This window comes from Solanum dulcamara, chromosome 10 (assembly GCF_947179165.1).
Source record: "Solanum dulcamara chromosome 10, daSolDulc1.2, whole genome shotgun sequence".
Lineage (NCBI taxonomy): Eukaryota > Viridiplantae > Streptophyta > Magnoliopsida > Solanales > Solanaceae > Solanum > Solanum dulcamara.
The window spans coordinates 13,625,436-13,648,563 of record NC_077246.1 but is presented as its reverse complement, the minus strand read 5'-3'; the positions used below and the strand labels follow the sequence as shown (position 1 = coordinate 13,648,563).

General features: G+C 30.9%; 3 protein-coding genes across 3 annotated transcripts; 1 reads left to right on the top strand and 2 right to left on the bottom strand.

Annotated features, from left to right (window-relative positions):
* Positions 1 to 779: 779 nt before the first annotated feature.
* On the bottom strand, positions 780 to 3,085 carry LOC129870872 (uncharacterized). Its single transcript, XM_055945757.1, has 2 exons — positions 1,170 to 3,085; positions 780 to 970 (listed from the first exon to the last, which is right to left on the bottom strand). Exons 1-2 carry the CDS (start codon positions 2,904 to 2,906, stop codon positions 881 to 883), a joined length of 1,827 nt encoding a protein of 608 aa, XP_055801732.1. The 5' UTR covers positions 2,907 to 3,085; the 3' UTR covers positions 780 to 880.
* A 798-nt stretch (positions 3,086 to 3,883) lies between these two features.
* LOC129870524 (nucleotide-sugar uncharacterized transporter 2) lies at positions 3,884 to 7,287 on the top strand. Its single transcript, XM_055945336.1, has 7 exons — positions 3,884 to 4,373; positions 5,449 to 5,600; positions 5,740 to 5,948; positions 6,027 to 6,120; positions 6,225 to 6,391; positions 6,481 to 6,651; positions 6,833 to 7,287. The coding sequence occupies exons 1-7, from the start codon at positions 4,295 to 4,297 to the stop codon at positions 7,119 to 7,121; spliced, it is 1,161 nt and encodes a 386-aa protein (XP_055801311.1). The 5' UTR covers positions 3,884 to 4,294; the 3' UTR covers positions 7,122 to 7,287.
* Positions 7,288 to 14,263: 6,976 nt separating this feature from the next.
* LOC129870593 (farnesyl pyrophosphate synthase-like) lies at positions 14,264 to 18,808 on the bottom strand. The gene is made up of 12 exons (XM_055945411.1): positions 18,600 to 18,808; positions 17,177 to 17,201; positions 16,948 to 17,063; positions 16,744 to 16,830; positions 16,516 to 16,632; positions 16,331 to 16,419; positions 16,188 to 16,239; positions 15,661 to 15,756; positions 15,083 to 15,127; positions 14,882 to 14,971; positions 14,722 to 14,793; positions 14,264 to 14,535 (listed from the first exon to the last, which is right to left on the bottom strand). Exons 1-12 carry the CDS (start codon positions 18,708 to 18,710, stop codon positions 14,407 to 14,409), a joined length of 1,029 nt encoding a protein of 342 aa, XP_055801386.1. The 5' UTR covers positions 18,711 to 18,808; the 3' UTR covers positions 14,264 to 14,406.
* Positions 18,809 to 23,128: the final 4,320 nt, after the last annotated feature.

The window sequence follows — 23,128 nt, the reverse complement described above, 5'->3', positions numbered from 1 at the left end:
CCACAAAAAAAATGAGTCAGCCCGGCCTAGCCCGTCAAATTTTAAAGCTTGTATAGACTAGCTCCGATGGGGTGGATCAACGCATATTGACAGCTCTATAAAATTTAGATTTGATCTATCTATACAATAAAATTTTCTGGCAAAGGAATATCACTTGAAACCCTTCGGGAAAGGATTGCTCTGGCCCCAGTGGATGAGTCTAGTTCATTTAGAGCTTGTACAGTCTTAAAAACTATTAAGACGCTACAATAGTTCAATTAATGATTTGTGAATGTAAAATTTAACTATTTGCTCTTTTCCACTTGATGAATTTTTCTTTATGTCCTAAGAATATTGATATCTTTTATTAGAAAAAATCTAACTATAAATTTCTTGTTTTAATTTAATTAATCAGATGATTTATAACCGCAAAATATATACATATAACCTATTTGAAAGTACAAATTTTAAAAGTCTTTTTTATTTCGCTGCAGTGACCACTTGTAACCATTTGATGGAAAGATAGGTGGAAATGCTTCAATGCCAATTGGTAGGAGATTTTCCAGCAACAAATTGCCATACTTAACAATACATGTAAAATGTGATGTTTAAATACACAAGATAAGGCATCAGAAATGTTGAAGACAGTTAAATTAACTCTCTTCATGAAATCAAACTAATGTTTAGAAATAATAACACACAACTGTATAACCTACTTAAAACTAACTAGACAATAGCCACAAAACTAACAATTTGTGTACACAAATTAACAGATTTTTTGGAGAAAGAATTGAACCTTACATAACAAAACTTCAATCGAGAAGACGTTCAGTGCATACAACGTTTTCCCCATCAAAACGAAGTTGCAACACTTACTTTTTATGACTTTGATTTGTTATACTTATTCCTCTTGTCCTTCCAAAACGAACTCAACATACAAATCTTTGATTGCAATCAGAATCGTAGTTATTAATGGCCCCATTATCGCTCCCTGAATAACATACACATCAAGATTACGAAATGCTCTTTCTAGTGTTAGGAAAACTCAGATTCTTGAGGTTTCCAATTATTATTTCTGGCTTGGTAAAACAGCATTTCTACACAACCTATAAATAATTTAAGACTAATTCATTTAGGTAACAAAAGAGATCATGCCATGAAATTTCAACAGAAAGATGTCTGTTAATTACCTCAACTGCTGAAGGAAACAATGTCACTCCACCAATAATGCTGAGACCAGTGAGATATGCACTATAGCCAGGGAAATCCTCTTGGATTTCAGATGTACCGAAATCCATAAGCACAAGATGAATAATGGATAAGCTAATGGCCAACATATATTGACCTTCAAGAACCAACTGTAAAGCTGCTGGGATAGTTGAAATCAATGAGGGGAATATAGGAAACAAAGGACTAACGAACGCAAGGACAGTTGACATGTACAAAAAATGTATCGAAGATAATCTGAACAAGAGCCAAGTTAAGCATCCTTGAAAGAAGGCAATCTCAGCAGTTGCTAAAAGAACCCCAAAAATAGCTTTATCAAGAACCTCAATAAAACGAGTCCTTGCAGTACACGAAATGGGAAGCATACAAATCACTTGTTCCGTTACTCCACCAGATTCTGTTGTGATAAGATAATAAAGTACCCAAAAAAATAAAATCGATTGAGACACAAAATTGAAAAGCCCTGCAGCTCCTGACACTATGGAATTCCCAACCAAGAATATGACTTTCACACTGCCACCTAAAACGGATTTGCTGCTAACAAGTACACGTTGAACAAATCCTTTCGCCTTCTCAACCAAGTCCACTCTAGTGATCAATAATTCCCTAAAAATTGCATCCACTTCTGTGTATATTTGCCCCCATTCAAGATCCTTAATCCTCCTTTTTAGGCTCAGGATCTTCTTAGTATATGGGGAGCGGGATGCTAAAGCTGTGGACCTCTCAGAAGAGTTATTCACGGGGGTTATTACAAATTGCTTGATACCAGAAACAAACTCAGTCATATTATATTGCATAGCATAGCTATCTATCTGATCAAATACAGTTTGACACAACTGATTACTGTACTTATCCACCATCTCCGGGACATCATGTTCATCAATCCATTTCCTTATGCCAATTTTCTCAGCATAATTGCTCTCCTCTACATGGGATTTCAACGCGAAAACTGCATCTTTCCCCTCCACTCCAATTTTGTAAGAGAAGAAAATCATACCTGCTAACGATCCTAGAATCAATCCAACAATCAATCCGATAGACACAATGATCTTCAATTTTTTCAATATCCCTCTAGTAAAGAAAGCATTAATAGGGAGTCTTCGAAAGCTCTGACTCCGAAGAGATGTCACAACATTGATGGTAGAGTCTACACTGTTAGCTGTAAACATAAATCCAAATGCAAGAAGAGCTACTGATCCCATACCTCCAATTTGCTCACATGTTATCACAAACACCCAAAACGACACGAGCCACCTCAACAATATAAAAAATCCACTTCTATGACGCCTTAAAGCGTTGTGTTGTTTCTGTCTCGTATGAACAACCCTGAAAATCATATCCTTAATTTCAACAAGAGTTCCAACAGAAACCCTGAATACAGCAACGGGGACGGCTAATATGGTCTCTGTGAGGCCTAGTTTTAGAGGTTCAGACCAGAATGCAACAAGAGCTTGCTGAATTCCCCTCAAAGGTATCGAACAGATGACAGCCCATAAGAGAGGCCTCAAATAATCTTGAAGCAATCTACCCACAGCATAAAGGATGAAAATTGTGAGGGCAATGCTAGCATGTGCCATGGCTATATAGAGAGCCTGGCGTACCTGGGGATCAGCTGACAAAGTATTGTGATTTGGTTGAACGCGATTTCTTGGGGGAGGTTGTGGGTGATCATGATCAGGGGGTGGCTTCGGCTTCTTCATTGAAGATAATAATTGAGATGCAATTAAACTGAGTGAGAAGCAAAAGACTTTTCTTTTCAAGCCTCTCCTTAATGTTTCAAAAAAAAGGAAATCAAGATTCAAATCCAGGCCAGTCACATCTAGATGCTAAAATCCTCAAAAAGTTGAAGAGAATTTGACAGGTAGAGGTGTCTCAGGAATAAGATGACATCCTTGAATGATGTCCATTGAACTACAGTCCCAGTCTTAAAAAGGACAGTCCGGTGCACTAAACTCAAGGAAAATGCTTTAAATTAATTTAGATTCAAGCCATTTAATTTTGCTGGTATCTACAAATTTGGGAGTCCTGACTTCTGACATTGGAATTTTTGGTGAAATGATTAGTTTACCGTTGGATCTCCTTGTTTGAAGCCTAATTCTTTTATTGACCACAAGTTTTGAAAAGGGACTTTAAAGTATTTTTCATAATATAAAGCTACAAGAGGGAATACTAAAATAAAAGCTACAACTAGAAGGAATAGTAAAATTAGCGTATGAAATCATAACCCCATCTCAATCTTCATGATTGAAAATTTTCTAATAGTTGTTGGCAATCTCTTATTAATTATTATTTAAAAATTACTATTTTCTAAAATAAGATCCTCACATTTTAATTATTACCAAATTGTTGTCCATGGGCTATCGATTAGAAATTAAGATCGTGTTTTAGTTAAAAAAAGAAGAAGAAGGAATTAAGATTTCTTTGTCATTTATAAAATGGATAAAAGAATAGACTTTTCAATTTTATCAATTTGATCACTTACCGAGTGAATAGAAGTATATGGGTAAAAAAGATGATTACTAGTTACTACTACTAAAACTAAAATTTTCTTGTAAAATTAAAATAAACTTAAGAGTGACGTAGAAAACAAATTGTCCCTAATTTTGAGGAAGACAATAAAAAAGGCAGAGAAAAAAGAAACTTTCTGAATATAAGAAATGTTACCACATTTGGAGTAAATTTTAGATCCGTCATCTTTGCTTTGTTTGTTCACTTGTTTGTTACACAGTGGCCTCCCTCTTCCTCTTCCTCTTCTCAAACATTCATTTCTCCATTTCTTCATCATTCAATGCCTCTTCTTCTTCCATTAAAATATATATATGACATTTGTACTTAGAGTGCGTTTGTGGCTTTAATTTTACTCATAATAATGTTACCTTAAAAACATCCCAATACGTGTCTACTATTTGTTAAACAGAGTCCTGCTTTTTCTTCACTCTTTACATTCCTTTTCATACTATAACACTCACTCCTACATTCCTTCATGAGATCTCTCACATTTTGAAATCCTTCTCATTCTAATTAAGCATCAATTTATGGGCATTTTGCACTAATTTTTTTTTTTTTTTGTGTGTGTGGGGGGAGGGTTATGGGCATTCTGGATTCATTGTTTGGAAATGGGGGTAGAAGGTTTATCAAGAGAAAAGATAGCGATGCAGGTGAAGCAGGTGAAGCATTATTCGCCCCTTTCTTTATTGGATTTCAGACTATTATTATTCTCTTTGCATTTGTTATTCTTATTACCGTTAATTTTAAGTGTCAATAGGGTTTTAGGTTTTCAAAAACTTAATTTCACATTCTCTTGTGGGTTAATAACTGGAAACTGGGATTTTGATAATCTGTTTGTTATTTTAGAGTGTGATTTTAGTAATGCAATCTGATTCTTTGCTGCTAAATTTATTGTATATTATTGTCTTAATTTAGTTAAGTATCAATTATTATTTCAATTATATGCCTTCTTATACAGAGGAGGAGCGACATGTTCATACTTAAGGTTCTTAGGACAGTGTTGATATGATGGATAAATGGAGATAATCATGAAATAAATTTTTAGTACTCCTTAATCATACTTTGTTTGGTTATAAAGTTGGATAACTTATTACAGGATTTATAATTAGTATTGAAATAACAATAAGTTATTCCCCCTCTAGGAATAACAATTCTGGGATAACTTATCTCGAAATACAATAGTTAAAATGACAAAAATACCCCCCTCGAGCCCTTTTTATACACTTTTCACATCTTTTACACTTATGAAGGGTATTTTTGTAAACAAATAATTTATCCTTAGAAATTATGGAATGCATATTATTTTTAATACAACAAACCAAACATTCACTAAGAAATAACGCCAGGATAACTAATCACATCATAACTTGTCTTCAAACCAAACGACCCTTAGCCCTTAAGTCATTGTACTCTCTTTTTTTTCCATTCTCAAAGACAAAATGTACGCACATGTATGTATATGTCCAATGTCTAAAATAGTGAGTTCAGTTGAGCTTGTAGTGTATAAGCTGCATCCACGTCGATTCCTCTGCATCCACAGATACCTTGTAGGATTTCTGCTTTTCGACAGCTCTTCATCATGTAGGGTAATAGGCATTACCTGGAAATGATTTCTCTCCACCTAGTAGTACTTACTATACATAATGTAGCTGTAATTTAGAAAAACTTGTACTTTTGCCTCTATTCAAAGCTATATTCTTAGGATTTTTCTCGTATGGCCCTATTATAAACCAGGTCGGGCACTGGAAGAGCTCAGAGGTTCCCTCTACAATGAGCTTCGAACATCAGAAGGAGCCAAGCGCCAACAACAGCGATTCTGTGGTCCAGTTATGGCAATGACCTTCAATTTCATGGTTGCTGTTGGAATAATATTGGGAAACAAACTTGTATGGCTTTCCTTCCTACATTTTCCAACTCTTGATGGTTGTAATATATGTAACCGCAAAAATTAGAATCTTTAACTGTTGTTGAAATGACCTATTGAAATATTTTATTGGCTTCTAAACTTGCGAATGTGGTTGGCAGGTTATGGGAAGAGTTGGATTTAACTTTCCCATTTTCCTAACGTTCATCCATTACTGCTGTTCTTGGATATTACTAGCCATCTTCAAGGCTTTGTCATTGCTTCCAGCTGCTCCTCCTGCTAAATCGACACCATTTTCTTCACTCTTTTCTTTGGGTGTTGTGATGGCTTTTGCTTCTGGCCTTGCCAATGCTAGTCTGAAGCATAACAGGTTCCCATATTTGTAAACCTTTTCTCCAAGTCCAAACCTTGTGGCAACTTCTTTTTCCTAACTAGCCGACTCGTGCAGTGTGGGTTTCTATCAGATGGCTAAAATTGCGGTTACTCCAACCATCGTCATTGCTGAGTTCTTTCTTTTCAAGAAAACAGTCTCCTTTCACAAAGTTAGTTACATAACGCATTACCAAATAGTATCTATAAAAAATATAGCCCTTTATGATTACATCATTCTTGAATTTGCTTGTTAAAGTTCAAAACAATGATGCAGGTACTGGCTTTGGCTGTCGTGTCAGTAGGCGTTGCAGTTGCAACTGTCACAGACTTGGAATTTAATTTCTTTGGGGCTTGTATAGCACTAGCATGGATAGTTCCAAGCAGTGTAAACAAAATTCTTTGGTCAAATCTCCAACAACAAACCAATTGGACTGCTCTTGCGTAGGAAGTGCTTTTGTTTGTTCTTTTACTTTTCATATGATATCAAGTGACTTTGTGCTTGAATATGCTGAAGCAAAGTTTTAATGCAGGTTGATGTGGAGGACAACCCCAGTGACAATTTTCTTCTTGGTAGCACTGATGCCTTGGCTAGACCCTCCAGGAGTGCTATCCTTCAAGTGGGACATCCACAATACTTGTGCTATTCTCATCTCAGCTTTACTTGGTTTTCTCTTGCAATGGTCTGGAGCTTTAGCACTTGGGTAAAAAACATTGTTTTCCTATTAATGCTCAATGCCGCTACTTTTTTCTTCTAGGACACAAATACAAACTAGGGAGTCTTCTAATATGAGCTCCGTAATTATCTGTTGCCTAGTTTTACTGAAAATTTTGAAGATGTCCTTATTTTCTCATGTTTAAGAGGAACTGTAATTGTCCATGCAGAGCTACATCAGCAACTTCACACGTTGTTTTAGGACAATTCAAGACTTGTGTGATCCTACTAGGAGGATATTTCCTGTTTAGTTCAGATCCGGGGTGGACAAGTATATGTGGTGCCGTTACAGCTCTTGGTGGAATGACAGTATACACATCCCTCAGCTTAAAGGAATCAAGAGAAAAGGCAAGTGACCAACTCCCAAAGCACAGTTTACCTCCTCAAAAACTCAAGAGTACTGAAGATGATGACAACTCCAGATACTCACCTCCAGACCACACTCCTGCTGTCGTCTAAGCTGCATTTCTTCCTATATTTTTTGTTGGTACATAAGTTAGATCTAATTTGTGACTCACTTTAATTGAACGTGTAAATTTCTACATTGCAACACACCAGCATTATGTATATTGAAAAAGATGCAAGATAAAGTAGAAAGTTTTGGAAGTTTGGTTGTTTAGCATAAGGAGAATTGCAAAAGTTATCCAACTTAAACTAAAATATTCAAATAGAAAAGAGAGAGATGTATGATAGAGCCCTGTGGCTGCAGTTTCCTATCCCTTCCTTCAGGCCAGAAATTGGATCAGTGGCCTTCTAGGGAACATGGTGAGTACTTTTCCTTTCTTTATGTTTATGGATCTTTCGGCAAATGAAGAGAACAACCACTTAACAGAAAAATGGATACAAATTTGCTCAAGAATTGAGAGGTACAAACTTCTTGTTAGATAGAGGCAAGGTGTTTGCACCAAGCCTGTGACTGGAAGGATCAAATTCAACACAGATGGGAGCTACATGGCATTGGAGGGGTTCTCAGAGATGACACTGTCCATCTCATTATGGCTTTCTTAGTCTCAACTCAATGTAAAAGCAATGACATGCAACGGAATGGTGCAATCAAGCTGGATACAACAAATACAATTTGGAGTTGGGACTCAGTGGTGGTTACAAATATTCTCAAGGAAAAAGACACCAATAATCTCACATTGCTATAGAGAAGCCAACCAAGTAGATAATTTCCTAGCTAAATTAGCTTCTTCGAGTGGAAATGGTACCTTCTGCTCTTATCAACAACTCCCGAAAGAAGTGAAGGGACTCTTTCCACTAGATAGACGACATCTACCTTGCAAGAAGAAGATATGACAAATATAATTTTTTTGTTAGTTAAATCTTGTATTTTGCTTAGAGTGAAAGGTTGCAACTTTGTAGCCTTTTTTTTTGTTGTCCTAATTTGCATTATGTTTTTTTGTCAGAGGTTAGGTACAAGCTCCCCTCTATTTTGTGTAACTTCTATTGAAAATTATAGATATGGTAAGGGAAGTCAACCCCACCCCACCCCCATCACCACCACACACACCCCTAATAGCTCTAAGCTGTTATTGCGATGGCTTAAATTTTTTTTTTAAAAAAATCATATATCTTAGAACTCACAAGTACAACTACTCTAATAAAAAAATGGATTTTAAAAAAAAACTCCATAATAACAACAATAACAAATTTAGTGTACGCAAATTTTATCTTTACCTCGAGAAGGTAGAAAGGATATCTCCGAAAGACCCTCGACAAAAGCAACAAACACTAGAACAGCTAAGAAAATATAAAAGTAAAGAGGAAAAAGAAAATAATAGGAAAAACATAACATAACATCCAAAAGAATAGCAATAACCATAATCAAGCAATGTGATAACTGAAGAACAGTAAATAACAAGTAACAAAAGTTGTAAGACAAGGAACTACGAGTCAAATGCTACTACTACTGGTATAAACAGGAAAACAAGTATAATGAATCAACCTATCCCGCTAGGAAACGAGACAATGCTTGTTGACACCCAATTTTGACCATCCACAACGTAATTTTTTTTTTAAAAAAAAAAAATTAAAAAAATAATAATAATAAAACTACGCATATATATTATTATTTAAAAATAATTTCGGTATATATATATATATATATATATATATATAATAATTATTGAACATTAATATTTTTATTATATATTCGAAAGTTATCCCAAAAAGATTTTTTATTTTTAACTAAACATTTTGTTAATTAGCTTGACTTAATTAATAGATTCACATTTTTAAAGTTAATTCTAGCTTTCTTCAATTTTAAACAAATTAAAATAATTGGCTTTTATAAACCATGCATATTTTCAAGTGTATTGTAAATAATTTTGTCATCTTCATAGCATATGCATTTTTTGGTTATATAGTTGTTATCTTTTAGTAATATTTAAAATTGACTTATAAAAAGATTATTTATTATTATTAAATATTTCGTAAATTAATAATTAGTTACAATGAGGTTAATTATATTGTTTTTGACAACGTTTTAATTTTATATTAACAACGCTTTAATTCTTCTATTGAACACTACATCATGCAAATAATATATATACCATCCCCCCAATTTTACATCTCATTCTATCTATATATTGCACATAAATTAATTTACACATTGTTATAATAAGATAATTTCTCAATTTATGGACTTTACAATTATATTTATTTATTTTTATTTTTATTTTTTCATATATAAACACTCATCCGAATTTTTAAAATAAAAATAATAATAAAAATATATATATAATAAATAATTCATCCGATTTTTTAAAATAAAAAAATATAAATAAAATATATATATTATTATACTCATGCTTTGTCCCCCTTCCCATATCCCTATACCATTTTTTATTCCACGCTTGTCCCCCTACCCATATCCCCGTATTAATTTTATATTCATCAGATAACGTGTATATTAATTTATTTCCACGCGTGCACCCCCTATTTCATCCGAATTATTTTAAAAATAAAAATAAAAAAAAACATATATATATATATATATATATATATATATATATATATATATATATAATAACAATCCTTCCCATACCCCTTTGTCCCTTGTTTTTTAAAAAAATAAATAATAATAATAATAATAATATAAAATATATATATACTTCATCCGAATTAAATAAAAAAAATATAATAATAATATAAATAATAATAAAATAAAATTCGTCCGCATATATATATATATATATATAATGTATATAATATATAATATATAATATAGGCACGCGCGTATTCCACCAAACCTTTCTTGTCCCCCTTTATTTATTTATTTTATTAAATATATTAAAAAATAAATAATTCTTCAAAAAAAAATTATATATATATATATATATATCTATTATATTCGTCCGAAATAAATAAAACAAACAAATAATTTTCGCCATAATCTATTTCAAAAAAAATATAATAATATTCATTCCGTATTATTTTAATAATCCGCCCATTCCGCATTATTTAAATATTCCGCCCATTTCGTATTAATTATTATTTTTTCGCCGTTCCGCATTATTTTATATTTTTGCCCATTCTGCATTATTTTATTCATTCGCCCACTCCTCATTATTTTAATCATCCATTTTCTTTCATTATTTTACTTAATCCGCATACCCCTATAAATAGAGGGATTATACAGAACAAAAGAGGGGCTTACACGGACACGGACAGGAGGAGAGAAAAAACGCAGACAAAAAAAAATAAACTCTTACACTGATTTTGAATATTTCTTTCAAAGTATTTTTGAATTTGCACTTAGCTTTACTTTAAAAACGAGGGTAGATTCGTGACCAAATCACCCCGTTCACTGCCCTGCAACAGGTAATATTTACTTCATACTCCTCTATTTTTCGTTGCCATTATAATAAAAATATTGTCCTAAAATGTTATCTTGCTAATTTCGTCACTTTCTTCTCGTTTGCATGAACACTTTGGGAGCAAAATGGAGTCTCGATATGATCTTCATTCCCTCACATGGAGCGGATATCACAGACTTTCTTGAATAGCAAACAAAAAGATGGCCTCACTCGGAATCATTCCGAGCTACTTATTGTTATAATTATTATTATTGTTATTTCCTCTGTTATTATTATTATTATTATTATTATTATTATTATTATTATTATTTTTATCACCGTTATTATTATTATTATTATTATTATTAATATTACTATATTTTATTACCGTTATTATTATTATTATTTTTTTTTACTTACTATTATTATTATTATTATTATTATTATTATTATTTTCGTTATTAATATTATTAGTAGTTGTAATTGTATTTTTATTTTATTGTTATTATTATTATTATTATTATTATTATTATTATTATTATTATTATTATTATTATTATTATTGTTATGAGTTGTAGTTGTATTTTTATTTTACTGTTAGTATTATTATTACTATTATTATTTTTGTTTTTATTTCTATCATTATTATTAGGGTATTTTGTTTACTGTTATTATTGTCATTATTGTTATTACAATTATCATTATTATTATCATTAGTATTAGTAGTATTTCCATTTACTATTATTATTATTATTATTATTATTATTATTATTATTATTATTATTATTATTTTCTTCATCATTATTATTATTAGTAGTAGTAGTAATAGTAGTAGTAGTATTTTCATTTACTGTTATTATTATTATTATCGTTACTATTCGTAGTATTTTATTTTACTATTATTATTATTAATATTATTATCGTTATCTTTATTAGTATTATTAGTATTAATTTCGTTATCATTATTATCATTAGTATTTTTATTTAATGTTGTTATTATTATTATTTTCGTTATTAGTATTATTTAGTGTTACTATCATTATTATTATTATTATTATTATTATTATTATTATTATTATTTACTGTCATTATTAATATTATTATTGTTATTATTATTGTTATTATTATTGTTATTATTATTGTTATTATTATTATTATTATTATTATTATTATTATTATTTATCATATTATTATTATTATTGTCGTTATGTTCTCACTAATGCAATAGCTTACATTATATGGATATTTAGGTTTGTGAAAACTTTAATTAAAATGGTTCATCATAATAAAAGAAACCAATATTTTTTCTTTAAGGCTTAGTTACTAAAAATATATATCGCATTTAAACACTCACTTAGTTACTAAGCTTTGTTTTCAAAACTTTTGAGCAACCTTTTTATAATTTTAATCATTTTAACCTAAGTTTGGCCGATAATCATTTTTTAACGAATCTTGAAGGATGCCTAACCCCTTCCCTTTAGGATAACTAGAACCCTTATCTAGAATCTCATAAGCTAAGTAGACCACTAATCGGAGATCATTGTTAGCATTAAATAAGTTAATTATTTAGGTATCCTAATTTACCTTTAAAATAATTAGGTGGCGACTCCTTAAAATTAAATAATTTAGGAATCATCAATATGTTGTACACCGTTTGACCTCAAGTTAAAATGGGGTATAACAATGCTCAACCACCTACTAATCTTCTACTTTAATCTGCGACCTCCATAACCTCTTATCTAAGGTCAAGTCCTAGAAAAGATGGAGGTAAGTCATGCCACGTATAATCACCCTTTTCTAATGCATCTTCATACTACCTCTTCCTATCCTAAAATTTACTATGGCCAACCTCTCACACCTACTCTTCACATGTCCTGAACCATTTCAGTTTCACTTTCCCAGTATTGTCCACCATGGAGGTCGCTCATATCTTGTCTCAAATAACACTTTATTCTTAATCTTTATCTCTTCTAGTATGATGACACATCCACCTTAACATTGTAATAATCCAAAACTCTAACTTACGATCAAACCAGGAAAACTCAGAAAAGATTTAAGTTTTTGCAAAAATCTAACTTTTACGGACATCATCTACTATCTGTAAAAGTAACCACGAATCATAGATGAGCTCGTGGAATCAGACTTCTGAGACTTAAGTATGACCTTAGTTTCTCATGTCTGGTCTACGAGTCGTAAACAACTTTATGGACCATAGATCAAATCGTGAAATAAGGTTCAGAAACAAAAATCAGTCCATGAGTTTTACGTATGGGTCTACGGGTCGTAAAAATTTCTACAGTCCGTAGAAGTAACTTGTAGACCAAGTCCTGAAACTTGATTCTTGCCTGATCTTTACAGAACCTTTCTATGGCCCGTAAAATTATCTACGCAATACCGTAGATGCGACCATAGTTCAACGTTTAAGTGACTTCAATGGACGAGCAAGACAATCCGTAAAAGGGTTTACGACCCATAACTTCGTAGATCTCAAACTTTAGAAATCCCAGAAATATAGCCTGACTTATATGGAAGCTTCCAGGACTGTAGAAGGTTCTTCGCACCATAGAAGGCTTCCGTCAGTTTTTAAAGAAGGTTAATTTAGTCTTTTCCCACCCTTCTAAGCCTAAACCATGACGGTTGTACACCTAATTAGGGTCCCTATCAGTATTGTTCAATCAAATTTCTCTCATAATCATTTCCAAGGCTTAGAGCAAGAAACAAGACAATCTACACCTAGAGTTTCAAGCATTCAAGTGAGTTTTCTTCAGGAATTTTGTTCTCCAGGTATGTAAGGCTACCATAGTGATAGATTAAATTCATCCTCATGCCCTACATCTAAAATTGAATCAGTAAGAGCTAAACCTAGGGTTTCTACCCCAGGTTTCATGAATTTCGAATGGCCTTTATTCCTATTATTGAAATTTTGATTCTTATCATTGAGATTATAGTTCTTCATGTATTTCTGATTCTTGATTGATTGTTTATGCTTATTTTCTCACATGAATCCTATTTAGCTAAAAAATGTTGAAAGCTCTTGCACAATTATCTTCATGCCTAGATTTCAGAATCAAAGTAAGTTTTAGCATTTGAGCTATTCAATTAAGAAGGTTTTAAGGAAACACTAAACATTCCAAATGTGCATTATTTTTACAAGTAAAACATGACTAGTTTTAAAGAAAATTTTATCAGTTTGGGAAAGAAGTTTCAGTCAGTTAATGGAAAGTTCAGTATAATTGCAAAGATCATTGATATTAGTAATATTATTATTGAAGAAGAAATATCCTTCACATAGAACAGTTAAGAAAAGGTAATAAAAAGAATTGTAGTTCGCCCTTTAAAATGATTGTGATGTAATTTGGGTCCGGTAGAATAGACGAAGTTAACAATATGGGTGGACAGTTCGCCCATTTGTGGGTGAAGTGTCCATTTTGATCTGTGTTTTAGGGAAGGTCCCTTTTGATATGTGGTGTTTCAAAAAAATTCGGTTTTAGAGCCGGACTCAGTAGACTAGCTACCAGAGCGTGTTTCATGTTTGGCTACCTCATGCTTGGAGGTGTTAATTGTTTAAGGTATGAGATAGACTGATACCCGTTTGTGTTGATTCAATATCACTTCCAAACTCATTTTTTTCATACTCAAATTTGACTTACAGATGTTTAGTATTTGTTATGTGAATTGCTTGCTTCATTTCTTGCATTTTATTATCAATCTTGAGATTACTAGTTACCCTTTATAGGTACTTCGCCCGTTTGACAACAATGACAAAGCAGAATACTGAAAGATTTTACTGTTTATTAAAGGTGAAAAAGGATAAAAGTTTCCATTTCTTGAAAAATAACAATCCATCATCAGTACTTCAAACTAAAGTAGAAGACAAAGAAAGCAGAAAAATACAGACATCTCATTCCCAATGGGAAAATGAAATTCATTAATTATTTTATTTCCTACTTCTGCCTCTTATAAATCTTTCCCAAGAATGATAGTAGCACTGCTTGCACTGCTTTGCTTGGATGAGCAGCAATAGAACTGGTCAGCTTTTCATAGGACGTCTTCTCGTATTCCAGAAATACTTCCTACAAAATTCAGAAGAAAATAAATTAAAAGCTGAAGAACTATGTTTTGACTACTGAGCATCAAGTGAGATCGACCACATGCTAAGAGAAGGATACAATCATTGCATAAAACTTTTTATTTAACTCGGGAAGTAAGAGAAGAGACAAACCAAACTATAATGGTAGGGGGCGCGAAAAGTGGAATACCTCAAGTTTGAGATCATTATAGAGTGCCTTTATTTTAGCAATACAAGCAGCGTCATCTTTTCCATAGTTCTCCTGCAAAACAAGCTATTCTAATTAGCATCTTCAAATAGAACAAAATCGTTATAGAAATTAACCGAGGGATAACAAGTTTCGAGTTTACATATAATATCTTCTTTTGCTCCTCGTTGCAGCGTTCTAGAGCTTTAACTACCAACCAAGAACACTTGAAATCCTGAATATCAGTGCCAATCTGATAGCAAAAGAGGTCACCATAAGATTTCTATTTTTTCAAGTTAAAATAGCTCTCTGATTATATTAAAGGAGCTTTGTACTACTATGATGAGCTTCCTTTACAACATACCTTACCCAGCACCTCTGGGTCAGCAAAACAGTCCAGATAATCATCCTACAAAGTCAAGAAAGTTACGAGTCAGAATCTGTAGCATGAAAGCACAAACGTTGTGAAACTGAGTTTTGTCGATGGTTCTTGGGTATATTGGAAACTAAATTAGATGGAGATTTCAAAAGACCACTGTGTCCAAGACCACACTCATTACACTGTTGGCCATGTATAAAATTCTTTTCACAGTTTGACCACATGAAACACGTGATATTTCGTCTCTACAATGTTTCTCATACTTTATAAAAAAGACTACATTCTTTTAATGATCTGAAAGTAGGCAATTTAAGGCAGCATCTTCTTTGTTTTTGTTTTGCTCTTTTCCATTTCCCAATGAGATGCAAGGTCAGACTACAGCCGTGAAACTTCAAAAGCATAATCCAGGTTGAGAAAACGAAGATAGATCCCATTTTTGTTTCATGGTGAATGTCCATTTTTTCCCCATTGAGGGCCAATTTCCAATTGAAAACGATTCTTCAAAAATAAATATGGAACTTTATACACAATGGAAGCTATAAGGGAGTGGTTATAATTCTCACCTGAACTTGAAAGTAGATTCCCATATCGATAAGAATGTTCTTGACATCAACATGCTTGTCAAGATTCTCTCCTGCCATAAGAAGTGCACATGCCACCTGGAGATCTTAACCGTGAGTACTCAGGATATAGCTTATATACAAATTAAACTTTGAGGCACATTCTATGATTCCTAACAGACAACTTTGCAAAAAGGATCAGAACAGTTAAACACAAAACTAGCAGCATATGATTTGCAATAATGGAAAGGTATTGCTTAAGTTGACTCAGATGGTCATCAAAATAAGAGGCGCCTCTATGCCTTTCCAGTATTTGCATATAATTAATATAATTCGAAGAAGATTCGGAACTTTGAAATGTTTTTAACAGAACATTAATCTCGAATCAACAACAATAATAGTTTCCCATTTAAAACAAAAAAAAAAGTACGAAGCAAGTGTTAAGAAACATAATAGACATGTAATCAGTCTCAAAAGTCAAAATAGTACAATAAGCTATGAACTCAATTGAAAGGAAGATTTATACTCACTGGGAGGTAAAATGAATAATAGGCAGTTTTATACTGAACAATCCTGCGATGACTGCAAGTAATCCGATCATTATAAAGTTAAATCATGCAATAAATACTGCGCAAGCAGAAAAATTGCACAAGTCTTGAGAAAGTCCCCTTACACAGGCAATGAGTACTTTAATAAATCTTTCTCTCCTGCAAGTGTTGTTATCAGATCTATCATTTGTCCAGAGGCAGTCTGGAACTCTACCTGTGTCCACAAAGCAAAAGAGAAAAACAAAAAGTTCAGCATTATATGAGGTTTAATTCAAAGGCCTTTTTCTGTGAAAAGTGAAAAGAATCCTACCTCATTAAACAAATCTAGAAGATCAACATAATAAGGCTTTGGCCTAAAGTGGTTCTTCAGGATTCTCATGATGTGGTTGCGAAGAAGTATGCCATCATTAATAGCAATCATGCCAACCTATAAGAATTATTGAAACAAAAAATGACTGAGAGAAAAGAGAATGACCAGTAAGTATTGCACATGAAAGCACAAAGAGGAACAAACAGTAATCCCTGTGTAGGTCCACACCTTTTCTAATTTGTACCAGCATGGTTGACTTCGACGTGTATGAGAGCCATCCATTATATCATCAAGAACAAGGAAGTATGCTTGAAGCTGCAACATACATTGCTCTAGTCACACACTTGAAAAGAAGAAACACAGAACTAAAGCTAAATTTATCGGGGTCACCAAAGTTCAGCTTGAGCAAAAGTTAAGTGTTAATTTGCATACCCATTCAATGCACCAGCCAAGAGCAGATGCTTTGAAGATTTCATCACTGGTTAGTTCTTTTCCATCATTCAACAAACTATAGCTGTCAATAACAGATAGTCCCCGATTCAGCTTCCCTGCACAGAAAATACACCATCATAAAGCTGCTGGAAGATATTCTCGAGCTATCAAAGATTGTAAAAGAAGTGCTAAATTTTAGAATAGTTAATAAGTAGAAATTCTGTCCTACCTCCAGGTACATTGTAGTCCAGCATCTGAAGCAAATCATAAAAAGTATTAGTTACATACAGACTGTTCGAAAATTTGAACAACTCCAAAAGATTAAAAGTGAAAAGAAGTTGAGAGTTAGGGTATCCACAAATTGAAGAACTATAAAGAAGATAAAAAAATTACCACATCAACAGTACTGAACTAACATTAAGTTATATACACAAGAAAAATCAACTAGTTTACATCACAAGGTACAGCAGAAGATAATCCATGTTGAACTCACACCAAAGGTTATTATAGAGACTCAACTTTCTCAAATCACTCAGGTAAACCTCTCTCTCCCCCATCCATCCTCCCCTCTTTGTTTCATGTACACACAGACAAAGACAAGAGAACAGCAAGCATACTCCACTCCCACAAGCAACCATAAACGACACGCAATAGTGCATAGATTCTAGAGTAAAGATATGTTGGATTCGTATGTTTAAGAACATTATAATTTCTGTTTTCAAGCATGTTTTTTTTAGTGGATGTTTGGACTAACTTCAAGTTTGAGGAACATTAGAACAAGCTCCATTGTAATAAACAGTCTAGTGTTGAGCCTGTGTTAATTGCCTTGTCATTTTCGATTGTGAGTGAATTTCTTTCTGGAGCATAGACCTGTCTGTATGTATTCATTCTTTGTTCAATATATCACACAAAAAAAGAGTTTCTTTTACACCTAAATTCCAGCATAAACTTTCAAATTCCATTTAATGAAAGATATGAAGGAAAACAGCTCTAAACTTTTCAACAATTAACTCCAGTCCATGTCTTTCTAAAGGAACAAAAAATAAAAAACTAGTCTATGTCAGGTATAAAAGTCAGAACCTTTATTTTGACTCATGTCAATCAACTCCACCACACACACAAAAAAAAATTATTCCTCCTAACATGTTTGACTAGCAGATCACTGGTAAGGTCTAACTATTATAGTATCAAAGACGATAATGAATATCTAGGAATCAACAATATACCAAAATCACTTAGATAAACTGACATTCAAACTACTACTTTTTTCAATTTATTGTTTACTTCCCATTTTAGTTGTTCCAAAAAGAATGCATTTTTCCTTATTCTTCTTTTTTTAACTCTTTAATTTCAACTATGGTACATATCTTCAAAGATCGGATGATTCAAAAATATTCTTTACTTATTAAAGAAACTCTATATAGTGTCAAAATAGAGACAAACAAATTGAAAGTGAAAGTGAGGAAGTAATATCAACAACCACAACAAGTGGGGTCCTATGTAGAAAGACTTGTTTTCGAAATGCAAGCATAGCAAAAGATGAGAACGATACAAACAAGGATACAAGAAAAAAAATGCACAAATTAACACATGTAATGCAGCAAGTGGATCTAAACATTCACATAAAGACAAAAAAAAGAAGGAAGAAAAACCTTATCGACCCATTGACGAGAATCATCTGTAAATTCGAAATCTGGGTCATTTAGCAGCTCAGATTTGAGAACAGAATAGACCTCCAAAAACTTAGACTTGAGATCGCTCATTTTCACAGAGAGAAAAAGAGTGTGTGTGTGTGTATGTGCGCAGAGAATGGGAGAGATCTGAGGGTCGTTAAGCACTAGGAAGTTATTTATATAGGAAAAACAAGCGCAGTATTTCTCTGAATTATAACACTAGCACCAGGCGCCCGCCACCACTCACTCACATGTCTTTTTTCTTCTTCTTTTTTCAAATTTTTGATTATAAAATATAACTAGATTTTAAAAATCTAATTTTGTTTCCAAGTTTTTAGAAATGGATTTTGACCAGTTTTTGAGACTTTCATTTACAAAAAATTTCATTTTTGGGAAGTAGTTTTTAAATATTTATTTGATTAGATTTTAAAAATCTGAATATTGACAAGTTTTCAAAAACGGACTTAGATTAGTTTTTAAGATTTTCACTCACAAAAGTTTTAATATTTTTAAAATAAAATACATGTCCAAACACAACTTAAATTTCAAAAACTCAAATTTTAACTTCAAAATTTATGATCAAACAAGAGTTTAGTTAACGCTCAATTCTGTTTTTTGACAAATAAGAACTCTTGTTTCATTTTATACATCACTATAAGATATCAAGCAAAAGATTTAAACAATAATTTTTTGTTATTAATTACTATAAAATTTGTGATTTAAAGAATTGTAATTATGAAATTTTGATCAAGTAAAATTTATTGAGATTCATGTGTAGAATACAAATGTATTTCCTCTAATTTGTAAACTCAAAAATAAAAAGGAAATAATAATTAAAATAGAATACAACTTATCGTATTTGGCAATTGGCGAGATAATAAGATAAAAGCACGGCCGGCTTTCCTGTTAGTTTATTTCGAATTCGATGTATATTATGGATAAATATTTTAAAGTATATATATTTATACATTAAATTAATATACTACAGTCTACAAATTTTTCATATTTTTCAAAAATAAAGTTCACATATTTAAAATTACAAAATAATAGTGTAATATATGATTCAACATATTTTATTTTTAATTAATTAAATTAGTCTCTTTTTATATAAAAAAATATCTTATATGTCAATTATTTTTAGAATTATATTATCACCAAATATAAAATAACAGCACAAGCTAAATATAAGACACATAATGAACTAATAAATTAACTAATAATTATCATTAATTTATAAATATTCACAAGTTAAAGAATTGAATTTGTACATATTTAAAAAAATTAACGTCAAAAGAGAAGAACTTATTAAATTGCAGTAATAATAATGTCCCATAACTTGAATTAAAATCATGAATGTATCTACAAAGTGCCAAGAATTTAGGGGGTTCAACAATGTACCATAAATATTAATTATTCAAGACACCATCAAAGTTGAAGCCATCAATTTCGACCTGATTTTATATTCGATTTTAATAAATGGGCAATATTAATTATATTGGTGTCACGAGTTTGGCAAGCTGAATTATCCACCACCTACTCTTATCTGGACTGCTACATGACAAATAAGTCATCTGACCTTTTTGGATTTTACTATTAATTAGGTTAATATTTGTTCATTAATTTTAAAATTTTATTTAATTATAAAATTTTTAAATCAAAATCTAAAAATAATTCAAGTTCAAGAATTTGGGACTTTCGCTCATCACAAAACATCAAGCTTTTTTCAAATGAAAATACATATTAAATATAATTTTAAATTTTAATTATAAAATCTATGACTAAACGGGAGCTAAACTAACTAGTAAAATAGTGTAAGTGGTAGTGCAGCTCATCCTGTTTGACCTTGTGGGAGGTTGGCCAAAGCCTTATTTAGAAGTTGGTCATTTTTTTCTAAATTAAATTGATTATTAAGATTTTTTAAAATAAAATCATAGGTTTAAGTATAAAATTTTAATTGCAATTAGGGTAAGTTTTAAATTTTGTAAAAATAAAATAAAAATATTGGATTGAACAATTTTGTGTGTAAAATATGTAAGAAAAATAATTTTAATATTTTTAAAAAAGTATTAAAATTCTTGTCTAAATTCATTCTTTTAAAATCATATCAAAATAAGTCTTTAAAAAGTTAAGTATTTTAATACTCTTCGTTCATTTTTACTTGTCATGTTTGGATAAGACACACCTATTAAGAAAACAATGAATGACAAAACTATTTTATCACACTATCCTTATTAATTAATACTTAGTATCAAATCTTGAAAAATAATTTGAAGAATAATAATTAATACCAAGGATAAAATATGAAAGAAAAATAATTATTTTTTCTTAATAAATTAAAAATAATATAAAAATAAAAATAATTTTTTTAAAATAATGAATAAATAAAAATAAACAGAGGAACGTTTCTAATGTTAGATTTATGGAAATTTCATCAGACCATTTATTTGTTTCATGTAACAGACAGGTACATATTCTATCGTTTTTAATGTTATAAGCTTTGACTTCATTTTGTGTGAATTGACTCTGAATAGCTTTTAGTTGCAATACATTATTATATTACTCCCTCTAGGGTGTGTTTGCTATTTCTAGAAAATGTTTTTTTGAAACGTAAGTTGATTTCATTACTTTTTTTTTTTTATGTTTGATTGGTGAGTAAAAAATATCTTTTTATAGTTAATTGACGAGTGAAAAATATTTTTTAGTGTTTAGCTAGAGAGTAATAAATTGGGGGGTTTTGGAGGTGGGGAGTGGGGGTAGGGTAAGATGGTGTGGGTTGTGTTGGGTTATAATTTTTTTATGAAAAAAGCTTATAAACATATTTTTTTTACTTTTTAGTCTAAAAATATCCCTAGTTTATTTTTTTTAGTTCAAGAATATCCCTAATCTATTAAAAATAGCTTTAAAATATTCTTTTTTCACCTTTTAATCTAAAAATTTCTTCAACCTTTATTTTTGATTTAAGAATACCCTTATTCCACCTTGAAACTGCCATCAATCTAAATTTTTAATTAAATTGAATTTTTTTTACTAAAAGTTAATTCGGCAATATACTTGCAAAGTGTAACGCCCATTATCATTCTCTATTTACATGAAAATATTAAAACTTAATTTATTTTTTAAGAAATTAAGACTGTAAAAATATAATTTAAGACTGCAATGTTGGGCCCGTTAACGGGCCTTCTCTTATAAAAATTACTTGATTGAGTGCTTTTTAAAAATTAATTACTGATTTTAGCGATATTTTTTTATTTATTACCATTTATAGTAATACATAGCAATATTATGATAAATCTACACTTGTATTAAAAGTGAATTATGCATACAATATAAATGTATTATAAGTGTTTTAAAATATATATTATGTTTGTGTAGTAAGAAAATGACATAATGTATTATAAGTCTATTAAAGTATGTGATAAATGTACTATTCATCTATAAAACTTGTATTATATATGTTTTATAAATAGTTCTCTGCAATATGTATTAAAACTGTATTATAAGTGTTCAGTGAATTTTTTTTTATTGCTATAGATGATAAATATTTTCTTAATATTGTATATTTATGTAAGTTTTCCTAAATTAATTATGAAAAAATTACCTAATTACACTCCATTATTTATCATATTTTCTATTATTCCCATCAATTTTAAAAAATCTCAAAAATCCTTTCTTTCCATCCGGATATATTAATTCAATAATTCAGATACATTAATTATGATTTATAAATTATCTCTATGTTCAATGTATCATGCTTTAAATACTTAATGTATCTGAATTACTGAATTAATGTATTCGAATTACTTAATGTATCCGGATTATCATATTTTAAAAAAAATTATAAATTGAAAAAGGATAAAAAAATATATTAGTCTCGTACATTATGTGATTCCTAAAAAATCTACATAAATTACAAAAGGGTATAATGGACTGAATTGAATGAAAAAAAAAGATTAAAAGCCTGTTTGGATTGGCTTTAAGTTGGTCAAAATCAACTTAAAGCCCCTTTTCAACTTTTGGACGTGTTTGCCTAATGCTAACTTTAAGCCAGAAAGTTCTTAAAGTCAGTCAAAAATGAAAAGTTAGGATTCCTAACTTTTTTTTTCTAAGTGCTTAAAGTCATTTTCTTTGACTATAAAAATTACTTTTATATCCCTTATATTTTAACTAAATTCCCAAACTACCCTTTTTATTCTTTTAACCCTAAAATTCACATAATTTTCCTCATTTAAGCACTTTTATCCAAACACTCAACTTCTTATTTATAAAAATAACTTTCAGCACTTTAAAGTTCTAAAAGCACTTCATACATAAAAATTACTTTTTTTAAGTCCATCCAAACAGGCTCTAAGAAGTCAAAAAAGTGCTATTATTTTTCATAGAACTTGTCGCATCAACATGCTATAGACCACAATTATATAATGCTGATGTTATTGAGATGTGCACACGAGTTACGAAAAGAATATTTGAAACATTTAAAGTGTGGAGGATGTTTAGATTATGATTGTTAC